We start from the raw sequence: 15,340 nt of genomic DNA, 5'->3' as shown, positions 1-15,340 counted from the left end.
GTCGGTCGCAGTCGGTGTTAGTGGGGAGTCAGAGGTCGACTTCAAGGCTACTCCCTTGTGGGGTGACTCAGGGGTCGGTCCTCTCCCACCTGCTATTCAATATCTACATGAAACCGCTGGGTGAGATCATCCAAGGGCATGGGGTGAGGTATCATCAGTATGCTTATGATACCCAGCTTTACATCTCCACCCCATGTCCAGTCAGCAAAGCAGTGGAAGTGATGTGCCGGTACCTGGAGGCTGTTGGGGCCTGGATGGGTGTCAACAGACTCAGACTCAACCCTGATAAGATGGAGTGGCTGTGGGTTTTGCCTCCCAAGGACAATTCCATCTGTCTGTCCATAACCCTGGGGGTGGGGAATCACTAACCCCTTCAGAGAGGGTCTGCAACTTGGGCGTCCTCGATCCACAGCTCACATTAGAGAAACATCTTTCTGCTGTGGCGAGGGGGACGTTTGTCCAGGTTCACCTTGTGCACCAGTTGCAGCCCTATCTGGACCAGGACTCACTGCTCACAGTCACTCACGCCCTCATCACCTCGAGGTTCGACTACTGCAATGCTCTTTACATGGGGCTACCTTTGAAGAGTGTTCGGAAACTTCAGATCGTGCAGAATGCGGCCGTGAGAGCAATTATGGGCTTTCCCAAATATACCCATGTCACACCAACACTCCGCAGTCTGCACTGGTTGCCGATCAGTTTCCGGTCACAATTCAAAGTGTTGGTTATGACCTATAAAGCCCTTTCATGGCATCGGACCAGGGTATCTCCGGGTCAGCCTTCTACCACATGAACCCCAGTGACCGGTTAGATCCCACAGAGTTGGCCTTCTCTGGGTCCCGTCAACTAAACAATGTCGCTTGGCGGGACCCAGGGGAAGAGCCTTCTCTGTGGCAGCCCCGACCCTCTGGAACCAGCTCCCCCCGGAGATTAGAATTGCCCCCACCCTCCTTGCCTTTCGTAAACTCCTTAAAACCCACCTCTGCCGTCAGGCCTGGGGGAATTGAGACATCCCCCCCAGGCCTATACAGTTTATGCATGGTATGTTTGTGTGTATGTCTGCTTTTAATAATGGGTTTTTTAGTGTTTTTAAATTACTAGATTTGTCGTACATTGTTTTATTGTTGCTGTGAGCCGCCCCGAGTCTACGGAGAGGGGCGGCATACAAATCTAACAAATAAATAAATAAATAAATAAAGTCCGCAAACGTTGCCCAGCTCAGACACCTTTGCAAACACAGAACACGGACCCGCCTGCTTGGCAAACCTTTTTAATAAACGGAACATGGAGAAGTGGGTTTTGACGAAGCCAAGTCGTGGCCCTCTGGCGTGAGGTTGAAGGGAGCCAGTGCCAACAGGTGGCATGGCCCTTGCGGGTCCAACGGTCGAAGGACGGTGCATGCGGGCCTACACAGCGCCTCCTGCATTCAGTTCGGCCATCCCTGCACAGCGCTCCCAAGCTCCCGCCACACTTTCTCCAGCCTCTCCATGGAGACCCCGTGGACCACCAGGGACTTGCGGTAGAAGGTGAAGTGGTCCTCCATCCTGTCCCACGCCCGGAAGTCGCCGCTGTGCTTATGGGGCAGTTGGGCGGCCAAGGCTAGGAAGGCCCAGTAGGCGCCGCTGAGAGGGAAGGTGGGCAGCATGAGCGAGGCCCGATAGAGGGCAGGCAGGGCACTGCCAGGCACCAGGAAGCCCTTCTCCCTGGCGAAGTGTGGGTAGTGAGTCATGGGGAAGAGCAGGACGGGGATGGCATCGCGGCCGATCCGCTTCACGGCAGGGTGGTAGTGAATGTGGCCGTGGATGAAGTGGGAGATGTTGGGGGTCTGACGGAGGAATTTCGTCAGGGCCGGCGGATTCACGAACATGTCATCATCCCCTGCAAGACAAAGGCCACTCAGGTTGGGTGCCGTCACGTCTCAGGCCCTGTCTGGACCAGGAGGCTCTATGCACAGTCACTCAGGCGCTCATCTCCTCCCGTCTTGATTATTGCAATGCGCTCTACATGGGGCTGCTCTTGAAGTGTGTTCGGAGACTCCAAATTGTCCAGAATGCAGCCGCGTGAGCTGTCATGGTTGTACCTCGGTGCCCCCATATAACACCTACACTCCGTGAGCTGCACTGGCTTCCTATTAGTCTCCGGGCACAATTCAAGGGGTTGCTTGTCACCTATAAACCCCTACATGTCTCAGGGCCAGACTATTTACGGGACCGTCTCTTGCCGGTGGCATACCTCCCAGAGACCAATAAGAGCACATAGAGTTGGCCTCCTCCAGATTCCATAGAACCAGAGCCGCCACAGAAAAGGCCCTTCCTCACAGCCCCGCCAGTGGGTATTGTTTGGCTGACAGGACCTGTTCTGATTTCAGGCTCAGACTGATAATGCTTGGAATAAATTATTTCTCAATGTGTCCAATTGTAAAACACATCCATTTCTCCTTTTAACACATCAACTCATTCATTCATTCATTCATTCATTCGATTTGTCTGCCGCCCCTCTCTGTAGACTTGCACGCAGTTTTCTTCTTTCCTCATCTCTATCTCAGCAATTAAGTAGATAAGCTGGGCAGTAACATAAAAAACATTCCACAAGTCATTCTAAGATTTATGGGCTAATCAGGGCTAGCCAGGAGTCATAAAAAAGCAAGTAATAAATCACATATGATGGCTTACGCTCCGGAGCAAGTCCTGGACGTGACCATCTTTAGATTGCAAGATTGAATGAATTCAGCTTCTGTTTTACACCCGGATGTGAGGTAACTGATTAATTAATTACTCTCTAATATCTCTTCCCTCTTTCTTCCAAGCGTCTCCGAAAGCGTCTCAAATGAGCCTCCCTCCAGCTATCATTTCCCCCATTGGGGTCACCCGAACTCATATCTATGTCATTAGCTCCGTGGTCTTTACTAACATTGCTAACTGTTGGTAGAACAGGGAAATTTATGATCTCTAAATCCCACCCATCCTCCGAATCTGGACATTACTCAAGCTGCAAGGGAGTATACACAACAACACCCGAGTCTGGGCGTAACGTGGGTGCCCCTAGGCACACCCACAATAGCTCGCACAGCTGCGTTCTGCACCGAATACTCTTCAGGGGCAGCCCCATGTAGAGCACATTGCAACACTCGGGCCGAGAGGAAATTACAATAACGTCGTTTATCCACGTTGTCCTGGGAAACCCCTTGCTGGCTGGGGGAATTCTGGGAGTTGAAGTCCACAAAGTTGGAAACTCCTGGCCTGGACGATGGCAAAAATGCTTGAAAGATTGATTTATTTCTCAACCTTGATGGACAAGCCTTGCGCAGCAGCACTGAACTGGGGGTCCCTTCCAAAAGGTGTTGAGGGGCCACTCGCCCTCCCCGTGGGGTCTCCTGGAGGGCAAGCTCACCACTGAAACTTCCCTGGGCAACTTACCATTCAAAACGAAAGCTGCCCATTGGCAGTGCCCGTGTGCCCACCGGAGGAAGCAGCGGTCTTTGAGGACCATGTTGTGATGGGACTCCACGAAATCCCACATCAGGATGTCACCAAACTCACGACTCTCCTCGGCCACCAGCTTCACCAGCTTCTCGTTGGGCGTGGCCCCCAGGAGGAAAAGGGGCTGCAGCCAGAAGCCCCCCACCTCCGCCGTCTGGGCCCAGGTGCGTCGCAGGGTGGCCCTCCGGCCGCTAGAAGCCGGGTGGGATTTGATGGCCAGGAGCAGCAGGGGTGCCCGGAAGGGTCCCCGGCACAAGGCCTCCTGGGCAATCACCTCCCGGCACTGGTAGAGCTGCAGCTGTGGGAAGAGGGCTTTGTAGACGCTCTGGTTGAAATAGAAGGTGAAGGTGCCATCGGTCAGGGCTGAGATGGTGGGCTCGGGCGTTGTTTGGGGTACGAGCATCTTCCTCAGGGCGGATGTGAACAAGAGGACAGCGGTCAGCCCCAAGCTCACCTTCGAGATGGAGACACGGCTGAGCCTAGGGGACAAGGCAGAATTAAGCCAAGACTATTAAGATAAGTGGGGTTGAACCCCGTCCTGATAGGCCTGTCCAAAGAAGCCAGAAATTGCTCTGCCACCCTCACACAGCGCCCAGGGTCACTTTGGGCACCTAATGTCTCAGGCTGGGTAGGTTAGTTTTGGTCACCACATTACAAAAAAGGCATTGAACCTCTAGAGAAAGTGCAGAAGAGAGCAACCAGGATGAGATAAGGGGGCTGGAAACCAGAACATACGGAGAGCGGTTGCAGGAACTGGGCTTGGAAGGAGAGAAGGACCAGGGGAGACAGGATAGCAGTCTTCCAGGAGGAGGAGGGGGGTCGGGCTGTCCCTCCCCCCCCCTGTCCAATTGTCTCTCCTTTTCTCCTTTATCTTTTCTTCCATACCTATATCTTTCCCTCTATTCCTCATTGACTTATTTTATTTTATTTTGGTTCTTATATCTTCTCTGTTCTTCCTTTGATATATTTCACTACGTGTATATTCTCTATAACCTACAATGTGTATTGGGCAAAATAAATAAATAAAATAAATAAAAATAAAAAGCACCAGAAGGCCAGGCAAGGCCCAACAGATGGAAGCTGACCAAGGAGAGATTCAACCTGGAAATAAGACTCGCCCCGAGTCTTCGGAGAGGGACAGCATACAAATCTAATAAATGATGGTGATGATGATGATGATGATGATAATGATTATTGAATGCAGAGGTTGTGAAAGCTCCAACACTTGGGACTTTCAAAGGGAGCCTGGACTGCCATTTGTCCAAACTGGAGTAGGGATGGAGCAGGGAGTTGGACTAGATGAACTACAAGGTCCCTTGCAACTCAAATAAATAATAATTTTTAAAAATGGTGAACACAGCAGTGACCCTCAGATGCAATGGCAGCAAACGATAATTGATAAACTTTCATAATGTTTCATGACTTTGATGACGCACGGCGATTCCTGTACAAACTAGGATCAAACTGACATTTCCCATTATTCACCGAGCAATGGTTAAAAATTTGAGACTTTAAAAACTTTTTCTCACTTCACAATGTTGGTAACCTGCCTCCACTCAGCAAAGAAAATCTGGAGGGTGGGCTACAGCAGTGTGTGTGGAGGGGTGATTAAAAACAACAATAACAACTGAACCAAGGAAAGTCTACACCCAGGTGCCTTAAACAGGACCCAAGCATAGCCCATAAAATCACCCGCTGCAACATCCCACCTGTCAACGACTACTTCAGCTTCAACCATAACAATGCACGAGCACACAAAAGATACAAACTGAAAGTAAACTGCTCCAAACACGACTGCAGGAAATACAACTTTAGTAACCAAGGAGTTGATGCATGGAACTCACTACCTGACTCTGTAGTATCCTCACCTAACCCCCCCAAACGTTTCCCTTAGAGACTGTCCACTCTTGACCTCTCCCGATTCCTCAGAGGTCAGTAAGGGGCGTGCCATCCGTCCCCTGTCCTAAGGCTTCTCTCTTACAAGTATCATGTTTGTAAATATTGTTATATCTTTGTATACAGCCAATACACACTTGACAAAACAAATAAAATTAAATAAATAAATAAAATTGCACCAGGCTCCAAAAGACAAGAAAACCAACCATTGTATCTTTCACAATAATCATAATCACGGTTCGAGGGCTGAGCTGCAAGAGGATTCACACACACACACACACACACACACACACACACACACACACACACACACACACACACACACACACCGGGAGCACCAGAGGCAACAATCCAGCCCCAGATATTTCTCCAAAATATATTTTTTCCCCAGGCCTTTGGAAATAGAAATAGATCTAAAAAGCCTAGAACTACGACGCCTTAAACACGATCTAAGTATTGCCCACAAGATCATATGCTGCAACGTTCTACCTGTCAATGACTACTTCAGCTTCAACCGCAACAACACAAGAACACGCAACAGATTCAAACTTAATATTAACTGCTCCAAACTTGACTGTAAAAAATATGACTTTAGCAACCGAGTTGTCGAAGCGTGGAACTCATTACCAGACTCAATAGTGTCAACCCCTAACCCCCAGACTATCCACGATTGACCTCTCCAGATTCCTTAGAGGTCAGTAAGGGGCGTGCATAAGTGCACTAGCATGCCTTCTGTCCCCTGTCCAATTGTCTCTCCTATATTTTATATATCTTTTCTCCCATCCATATATCCTTCTCCTCTACTCTTCATTGACGTATTCTATTCTCATATCTCTTCTTCTGTCCCTTCCCTGATATTTACTATTACACGTTTTTATTCTCCTTAACTTTCAATTTGTATGGCACAAAATAAATAAATAAAAATAGATTATGCTCCCCCGAAATAGGGAGCCGGCCTTCTCCCTTACGGCCCCAATTGCAGGGGAGGTTGCAGGCCTTGGGCCTTGGGCCTCCTCACTGGCCGGCCCTTCCTTCTCCTTCGCCCCCCTAGCCCAACCCAAGCGGGGACCCACTTCCTGGGCCGCAGCCTCCTCAAGCACCTCCCGGCAGCCATCTTGGGTGGGGGAGGGTTTCCCCAGAGAGCCCCCTCCCTCCCCCCCCAACCAAGATGGCCGCAGGCAGGCGGGTGCTGACGTTAGGCCGAAGCCAGAATGCTTGGAGAGTTTTTGGCCTGCCGCATCATGCTATGTTATTTTGGCACGTTTCCTGCTGTGGAAGAACTCGGTGTGGGTGTGTGTTTGTGGCTGCATGCCTGGACTCTCAAGGTCAGCCTCTGTTTGGCACCTGGCCGGAAGCTGCTGGGAGTTGCAGGATTATGCTGGACGAAGATGTCTGGGTTCATGCGATGGGCTGGTGGGAGGAGATGCAAGGAAATGTGGAATCAGCTCCCCCCAGAGACCTCTGCTGCCCCCCACCCTCCTCACCTTCCCTAAGAACTTGAAAACCCATCTATGTCGCCAGGCTTGTGGGGTGGGGGGTCACTAGACTCTGCCCTCTGGCCGATGAGTGGGATGTGTGCGTGTTGTTGGATGTGAATGAATGGTTTTTCATGTTCCAGGGTTTTTAGAGTAGTTAATTATATTAATTGGATTTTAGATTTTGACATGTATACTGTTTTTTATTATGTTGTGTGTTTTCCTCAGGAAGGGGCAGCATAGACATCCAATCAATCAACAAACAAACAAACAAACAAACAAACAAACAAACAAACAAACAAACAGCTATTGAGCAATTACACTCTGCTCCAGCCAGTAGTATGCTAGCAGTGATGGATGAGTAATGGACGAATGTCTTTTAATGCTTTTTAATATTTTAATACTAATATTATCTTTGTTTTATTCTGTACGCTACCCTGAGTCCATTAGGAGAAATTTAAAGGCTGTTTTTTTTATTTAAGTTTAAATGAATAAACAAATAAATAAATAAACTCCAACTCTGGTGGAGATGCCCTCGTAACTCCGTCCTGAACCCTTCGGGATTGGGTGGCATAGAAGTCGAATAAATAAATAAACTTTAGATCCGGGTTTCTCTGGTTGTGCTAACAGGTCCCTGTTAATAAATGGGAACTTTGAAGAAGGCCGAGCCCCGGACTCTGGATTTATTTTTCGGATGCTGTTTGGACTGCTGACATCTGTCAGGGCAGTCCAGCCTCACTCTGCGGAGGACTCCACTGCCCATCATCCACCACACAGAGTGTCTTACACTCTGAATGTAGCTTTTTCCCCACCCCCAGCCCTAACCAGGTGCTAATGCTCTTCCCAGCTGTTCCCTTGCAGGCTCTTTCATTGTTACTCTCTGCAAAGAGTGTTTTCCAAGCCCTACGTCTTTGCGGGTTTTTTTTCATTACTTTAACTTGCTCTGAGTAAGTTTCTTTCCAGCACTAACCAGGTGCTAACAATGTTCCCAGCTTTTACCCACTTGCAAGCTCTTTCACTGTTACTCTCTGCAAAGAAGAATGTTTTCCAAGCCCCTAAGTCTTTGCAGGGTTTTTCCCATTGCTATTCTTGCTCCGAATGTTTCTTTCCAGGCGCTAATGATGTTCCCAGCTCTTACCTGCTTGCAAGCTCTTTCATTGTTACTCTCTCTGAATAAGGTTGTTTTAAAGCCCTAACCAGCCCTAACCATTTAAATAATGTGCTGAAGCTGACCAGACTATGGATGCTGACCAGATGAATACCTGGTAAGCAGATACTTTTTACCTATTTTCCTGCCCCAAAATTAAAGTGCATCTTATACTCTGAAAAATACAGTAAATCCTGTTAAATAAAATAAAACAAATGAAGTTTAACCTTTACGTGTGAATTCTCAGATCTAGCTTTATTTTTGCTGCAATCATTTAACTTTAGTAAATAAAATATTCTATCGCTTTGATCAAACAGAGTCGAGGGTCTCTCTTTCCTAAGTGTCTAAGAAGATTGACACTATTGCTGATTTTTACGTCCACTCGGTCGCAGGAATGTGTTTTCTAACTCCTGGAGGACACAGTCTTGCGGCCACTCCTGCCCTGTTCACGTGGCAGTGAACCAGAGCCACGCCGGAAGTGGACTGACCTTCTGGTCAAGGCACTTCTCGGGCCCAGAGGCTTCTGAGAACCAGCCACCAATAGTTGGGTGGGAGGCATCAAGATGAGGTCCAGAGGTCCTTTTGGGGGCTCTCCAGCTGCTTCCAGACCTCTTCGATCCTCTCCATGCTGACCCCGTGGATGCAAACAGAGTTCCGGTAGGCCGAGAGCTCATCCTTGGCGATGCCCCAGACACGGAAGCCCTCGTTGTGCCGGTGGCGGATCTTGGCCGCCAGCGCCAGGAAGGCCAAGTAGACATCGTCCAGGGGGAAGACGGGGAGCTTCAGCGAGGCCTGGTAGAGGGCGGCCAGACCCCGACGCGACATGACGAACCCCCCTCCGGAGGCAAAGTTGGGGTAGCGGTCCAAGGGGTAGAGGTCCCGTGAGATGGCATACTTGTAGAGCCTCATGACCACCGAGTGGAACTGGATGTGGCCGTGGATAAAGTGGGAGGCGTTGGGTGTCCGGCGGAGGTAATCGGTCAGCACCTTGGGGTTCACAAAGAGGTCGTCGTCCCCTGAAAAGCAAAGCAGTGAAGGAGTATCAGAGGTGGGTTCCTATTGGTTCTATAGAACCGGTGGTAATTTGGTGGCCTGGGCTATTGGAACCAGCAGTAACCCAGGCCTGCCGTATGGGAGCTGGTTCTCTGGACGGAGCCTTGGGCCCCACCCTCTTGTTTTTTTCCTTTTGCACATGCACAGAAGCTCTTAAAAAGTAAAAAGTAATTCCCTGATTTTCCTGTTTTCCAAATTTGCAGGACACCCTGCTATTTGCTTTTATTATGAATTGCTTACGCTGCTAGAATAAAAGCTCCTAACACCATGGGGAATTTGTCTTTTCAAATGGTCTTAGGCGACCCCTGTGAAATGGTCGTTCAACCCCCAAAGGAGTCCTGAGCCCCAGATTGAGAACTGCTGACATATATGGTGGACCTGCACTGAAACTAAAAAATATTGGATTATGACTAAAGCATGGTTAGAAGAGACGCTGGGCCAAAAAACAGAGAATTCCTATTGTCTGAGAAATATAAAAAGTATTATTATACATGTGGTGACTGTGGCATGAATAGCGTATGCTCAAAAATGGAAATTAAAATCACCTCGGACGGAAGAAGCGATAAAGAAGATTTTACACTGTGCAGAAATGAACAGATTGGCAATGAAGATTAAAGACAAAGAAGATTCCAAAAATTGTAGAATATGGATGAAATTTTATGTGTGGCTTGATAAGAAATTTAATTATGAAAAAAATGAATAAGTATTAATAAGAAAGGAGGGATTAGAAATACTATTCGTAAACCAGGTGATGAGGATAGCATGGTGGAGAGGCAGTATTGATGAAAGCTATGCACCCAAGATAAGATCAGTTTAGATTAAAAATGATGAAATATCAGCTCTTCTATGACATGCGGACTTCAACTCCCAGAATTCCTGAGCTAGCATGATTGGCTCAGGAATTCTGGGAATTGAAGTCCACGAGTCATAGAAGAGCCAATTTTGTCTACCCCGACCTAAACGGACCATTCTCATTGTTTGAAGTTATCACCAGCCAATCAAAATGCACCTCCTATGTTTATCTCCTGTCTAGATGCCAAACAACTCCCTGTTTCGCAATATAAATGGACCATTCTCATAGGTTCAACTTATCACCAGTGTCTCCTATCTTGTTTCACCAGCCAATGAAAATGGGCCCCGTATGTTTTTCATCAGCCAATCAAAACAAGGCTCCTATGTTTTTCACCAGTTTTTACCTGTCCCAGGTGTGGCATCTATATAATATAGAAGGCCCGTAATTGAATGCAACGCTGTGTCAAAGTCTCAAAGCAATCAGTGAAGAACCTTTGACGATTTGAGGTTGTGAACCAACAGACATTGATATTTTTATTTATATGGAGATAATAAACATGTTGGCAAGACGCCAAGACAATAGAAAGAACCTGCCAATAATTTCTAACAGTGACTGATAGAATTATGAACAGTTCACTCTGGGAACAGGTGAAGAAGGAAGGAAGGAAGTAGAAGTTGGAAGTTCAGACTGACAGCTCTTCATAGTTCCAACTGAAGTCAAAGCAAGACACTTTTAGTATTTTCCTTTCTATTATTGTGTTTGGTTTATATGGGTGTCATTATTTAATGTATGATGGAGAAAAATAATAATGATAATGAGTCCTTGGAGAGGGGCAGCATATAAATTCAATCAATCAATCAATCAATCAATCAAAAAATCAATCATAATGATAATGAGTCCTCGGAGGGGGTGGCATATAAATCCAATGAATAAATAAATGCTAATGATAACATGGAACCTATGCCACAACTACCATCTACCAGCGGCAAAGAACTGGTGGGATCCTAAACCCGAGGAAGTGGTTGAAAAGAAGCCAAAATACTTTGGGACTTTTGAATTCAAACTGACAGGGGTTTGGAACACAATACACTGGATCTCATGAGGGTGGAAAAGAAAAAAGTGTGGATTGTTGAAGCCAAATTGATGAAAAACAATAAGAAAAACTTAGCCGAGATCAGGATCTTAAAATTGAACTATGACGACTCCGGCATAAGCCAGTACCGGTGGCCCCAGGGGTGACCGGAAGACTGGGTGCTGTGCCACAAGACCTCAGCCGGCATTTGGAAACAATAAACATTGACCAGATCATGACCTGTCAGTTGCAAAAGGCCCCCGGACTTGGATCTGCGCACATCTTACAAACATACATCACACAACCCTAGACACTTGAATGTTCGACTTGTGATATTGTGATAGGGAATCAATCTTGTTTGTTGTGTATTGCTGTTTTTGTGAATAAAATCACAATCCCAGTCACAGTCATCCTAATCCTAAACCTAATCCTAATCCTCATAATTTAAAAATAATAATTTAAAAAAGAAAAGGGACTTTTTGGGACTAACGTGCGTCTCCACCCCCACCTGAAAGACCCCCAGCTGAGCAGGAGAAGGCCGTTGCCAAAAGACGAGATGACCCAGTGTTGACGGAGGGTCTCTTGACTGAAGGGCAGCCTGACAGTTAACTCACCTTCAGATTTGCTCCCTAGCCGTGGGGGAGTGGGGGGTGTTTCATTCCCTCCTTCACCTGTACTCCAACTGACCTAGATTCACCTCGACAGAAACAAACTGTCTTCAAGGGAAAACAGATCCAGTTAAACCCTTGCTGGGTTCAGAGAACCGATGTAAAACTCTTCAACACCACCGATAACACAACTGCTCTCCAAAAAGACCTTGACGCTGTTTCTGAGTGGTCTAACACATGGCAACTCCAAATATCAACTAGCAAATGCTCTGTCCTGCACATTGGGAAGAAGAATCTGAACTCCAAATACGAACTGAATAATCAAATTATCACAGATAATCCCCACTCGGTTAAAGACCTCGTTGTACTAATAACAAAAGATTTAAGTGCCAAAGCCCACTGCAACAACATCGCCAAGAAGGCTTCAAGAGTTGTTAATTTAATCCTACGTAGCTTCTGCTCTGGCAATCTCACACTGCTTACCAGAGCTTACAAAACTTTTGCCAGACCCATCCTCGAATACAGCTCATCTGTTTGGAACCCATATCACATCTCAGACATTAACACCCTTGAAAATATCCAAAGATACTTCACCAGAAGAGCCCTTCACTCCTCCACTCGAAACAGAAGACCCTACGAGACTGGACTTTCAATCCTGGGCCTAGAAAGCTAAGAACTAAGACGCCTTAAACAAGATCTAAGTCTTGCCCACAAGATCATATGCTGCAACGTCCTGCCTGTCAGCGACTGCTTCAGCTTCAACCACAACAACACAAGAGCACACAACAGATTCAAACTTAATATTAACCGCTCCAAACTTGACTGTAAAAAATATGACTTCAGTAACTGAGTTGTCGAAGCGTGGAACTCATTACCGGACTCCATAGTGTCATCCTCAAATCCCCAACACTTTACCCTTAGATCAGGGGTCGGGAACCTATGGCTCGCGAGCCAGATATGGCTCTTTTGATGGCCGTATCTGGCTCGCAGACAGGGCTCCTAGCACTGAGCTCCCGCTCGCAGCTGTCCCCTGGCTCCTGCTCGATGCCACGGTTTTCGGCGCTGTCCTGCTGGGCCCCAAAGACGGAAGGCAGGAAGAAGGAGAGCTCCATTCTTCTCGCCTTTTTCCCGCCTTCCGTCTTTGGGGCACAGCAGGACAGCGCCGAAAACCGCGGCATCGAGCAGAAGCCGGGGGACAGCTGCGAGCGGGAGCCCCAGGAGGGAAGTACCAGCAGCGCCCCGCCCAGCTGAAGCTTCACTGGCGTCGGCGGCAAATGTCCTTTGTGGCCCGGTGGGAGGGGGGGGCTGCAGCGGCCGCAGGCAGTCGCAGGGAGATGGCGGCGGCGAGAGGGAGCTCCAGCTGGGCTGGGGGTTCGGGGGGGCCATGAACGCCGCCCGGAGCCAATGGCTTCTTTTGGGCTTACTTGAATTCCTGCTGCTGGTAAGCGCGCGCGGGTGGCCGGGTGGGAAGGGCGAGGCGCGAGGGGGAGGCAAGTGGAGAAGCGGAGAGAGAGAGAAGTGGACCAAAAGAAAGAAAAGGGAAAGAGAGGGAGGGAAAGAGAAATGGAGAGGAAGGAAGGAGGGAGGGAGGGGAGGGAGGGAGAGAAGGAAGGAAGAGAAAGGAGGGTAGAAAGAGAGGGGGAGAGAGAGGAGAGAGAAAGGAAGAGGAGAGATAGAAAGGAAGAGAGAGAAAGAAAGAGGGATAGAAAGAGAGAGAGAGTGAGAGATGCTCAGTGAGCCTTTCTTTGAAGTTGCCTTTCTTTCTTTCTTTCTTTCTTTCTTTCTTTCTTTCTTTCTCTCTTTCTCTTTCTCTCTTGCTCTCTTGCTCTTTCATTCTTTTTTCTTTCTCTTGCTTTCTTTCTTTCTCTTTCTTTCTCTCCTTCCTTCCCTCCTTCCATTTCTTTCATTCCCCCTCTCTATTTTTATTTCTCTTTCATTCTTTCTTTCTCTCTTTCTTGCTTTCTTTCTTGCTCTTTTTCTTTCTCTCTTTTACCTTCCCTTCCTCTATTTCTTCTTTTCTTTCTCCTTCCTACCTTCTTCCCTCCCTCCCTTCCTTCAGTCCTTCCTCTCTTACTCTCCCCTTTCATAAGTTTCCTTGCTTCCTTCCTCTGTTCCTGTCCCTTCCCCCTTTCTTTCTTTCTTTCTTTCTTTCTTTCTTTCCTTCCTTCCTTCCCTCCCTCCCTCCATTTCTTGCTTTCCTTCTCCTTCCTCCCTTGTTTCCTCCCTCATTCCCTTCTTTCACTCCTTCTTCTCTTACTCTCCCCTTTCACACCTTTCCTTGCTTTCTTTGCACCCTTCCTCTGTTTCTGTCCCTTCCCTCTTTCCTTCCTTCCTTCCCACCCTCCGTCCATTCATTCACCCATTCCTCTCTTGATTGCCCCTTTTACCATTCCTTCCTTCCTTCCTTCCGATGTGGGCCTGGGCCAGCAGAGTAGTTTGCTTTTGCACCCCGTCTCGAGCTCCCTTGGTGCCAACCCGGCCCTCCCCACTTCAGAGAGAAGGGGGAGAAAGAGAGAGAGAGAAAGAGAAAGAGAAAGAGAGAGATAAAAAGAGAAAGATAGAGGGAGGGAGAGAAAGAGATAGAAAGAGACAAAGAGAGGGGGAGAGAAAGAGAGAGAGAAAGAAAGAGAGAAAGGGAGATACGTACGGCTCTCGCGGAATTATATTTCAAAATATGTGGCGTTTACGGCTCTCTTAGCCAAAAAGGTTCCTGACCCCTGCCTTAGATTATCTACGGTTGACCTATCCAGATTCCTAAGAGGTCAGTAAGGGGTGAGTACAAGTGCACTAGAGTGCCTTCCGTCCCCTGTCCTATTGCTCTCCTATATCTCCTATTCCTTTCTTCTATTCCTATCTCTCTTCTTCTATTCTTTCATTGATACGTTCTATTCCTATATCTTCTTTTCTATTCTTTCTTAGATATATTTTACTATGAGTATCTCCTCTATAACCTTCATCATGTATTTTACTATATGTATATAGATATATACCCACTAAAACCCTCATTGTGTATTGGACAAAATAAATAAATAAAAATAAATAAATAGATTAGCTTACAGCGCCAAATAGAAGGCGGTGAGAATCACCGTGGCGCCTTGCCCGCCTACCTTTGAAGACGAAGGCCGCCTGCTGGCAGTGCCCGTGCACCCACTGGAGGAAGCAGCGCTCCTTCAGGGCCAAGTTGTAGTGCGACTCCACGAAATCCCACATCAGGATGTCGCCAAACACACGGCTCTCCCGTGCCACCAAATTCAGCTGCTTCTGGTTGGACGGGCCCCCCAGGAGGAAAAGGGGCCGCAGCCAGAATCCCCCCACCTCCGCCGTCTGGGCCCAGGTGCGTCGCAGGGTGGCCCTCCTGGTGCCAGAATCCGGGTGGGATTTGATGGCCAGGAGCAGCAGGGGGGCCCGGAAGGGTCCCTGGCACAATTTATCCCGGGGAATCACCTCCCGACACCGGTAGAGCTGCAGCTGTGGGAAGAGGGCTTTGTAGACGCTCCGGTTGAAGTAGAGGGTGAAGTTGCCATCGGTCAGGGATGAGATGGTGGGCTCGGGCGTTGTTTGGGGTACGAGCATCTTCCTCAGGGCGGACGTGAACAAGAGGACAGCTGCCAGCCCCAAGCTCACCTTTGAGATGGAGACACGGCTGAGCCTAGGGGACAAGGCAGAATTAAGCCAAGACTATTAAGATAAGTGGGGTTGGACCCCCTCCTGACAGGCCTGGCCAAAGAAACCAGAAATTGTTTGGCCACCCGCAACCAGCGCCCAGGGTCACTTTGGGCACTTTGGACAACTGTCCAGGAAATAGTTGGCAGCACAT

At 48.1% G+C, this 15,340-nt stretch overlaps 2 protein-coding genes across 2 annotated transcripts; both read right to left on the bottom strand.

The window, feature by feature from the left end:
- Window positions 1–1,426: 1,426 nt before the first annotated feature.
- On the bottom strand, window positions 1,427–8,008 carry LOC139154318 (acetylgalactosaminyl-O-glycosyl-glycoprotein beta-1,3-N-acetylglucosaminyltransferase-like). The gene is made up of 3 exons (XM_070728738.1): window positions 7,989–8,008; window positions 3,417–3,958; window positions 1,427–1,878 (listed from the first exon to the last, which is right to left on the bottom strand). Exons 1-3 carry the CDS (start codon window positions 8,006–8,008, stop codon window positions 1,427–1,429), a joined length of 1,014 nt encoding a protein of 337 aa, XP_070584839.1.
- Window positions 8,009–8,233: 225 nt separating this feature from the next.
- On the bottom strand, window positions 8,234–15,340 carry LOC139154317 (beta-1,3-galactosyltransferase 5-like). The gene is made up of 3 exons (XM_070728737.1): window positions 15,273–15,340; window positions 14,631–15,172; window positions 8,234–9,013 (listed from the first exon to the last, which is right to left on the bottom strand). Exons 1-3 carry the CDS (start codon window positions 15,338–15,340, stop codon window positions 8,556–8,558), a joined length of 1,068 nt encoding a protein of 355 aa, XP_070584838.1. The 3' UTR covers window positions 8,234–8,555.

Source organism: Erythrolamprus reginae, chromosome Z (assembly GCF_031021105.1).
Source record: "Erythrolamprus reginae isolate rEryReg1 chromosome Z, rEryReg1.hap1, whole genome shotgun sequence".
Classification (NCBI taxonomy): domain Eukaryota; kingdom Metazoa; phylum Chordata; class Lepidosauria; order Squamata; family Dipsadidae; genus Erythrolamprus; species Erythrolamprus reginae.
The sequence above is the reverse complement of the archived record's forward strand: the minus strand, read 5'-3'. Positions and strand labels throughout refer to the sequence as shown.

Bases quoted from the DNA above. Each gene is read 5' to 3' on its own strand.
- LOC139154318 (XM_070728738.1), bottom strand. From the start codon at position 8,008: ATGAAAGAGCTTGCAAGCAG. The intron at 3,959-7,988 runs GTAAGAGCTGGG...CTTGTCCCCTAG, and splicing joins ATGAAAGAGCTTGCAAGCAG to GCTCAGCCGTGTCTCCATCT. The intron at 1,879-3,416 runs GTAAGTTGCCCA...TTTGTCTTGCAG, and splicing joins GGCAGCTTTCGTTTTGAATG to GGGATGATGACATGTTCGTG.
- LOC139154317 (XM_070728737.1), bottom strand. From the start codon at position 15,340: ATGTGCTGCCAACTATTTCCTGGACAGTTGTCCAAAGTGCCCAAAGTG. The intron at 15,173-15,272 runs GTGGCCAAACAA...CTTGTCCCCTAG, and splicing joins ACCCTGGGCGCTGGTTGCGG to GCTCAGCCGTGTCTCCATCT. The intron at 9,014-14,630 runs GTAGGCGGGCAA...TTTGCTTTTCAG, and splicing joins GGCGGCCTTCGTCTTCAAAG to GGGACGACGACCTCTTTGTG.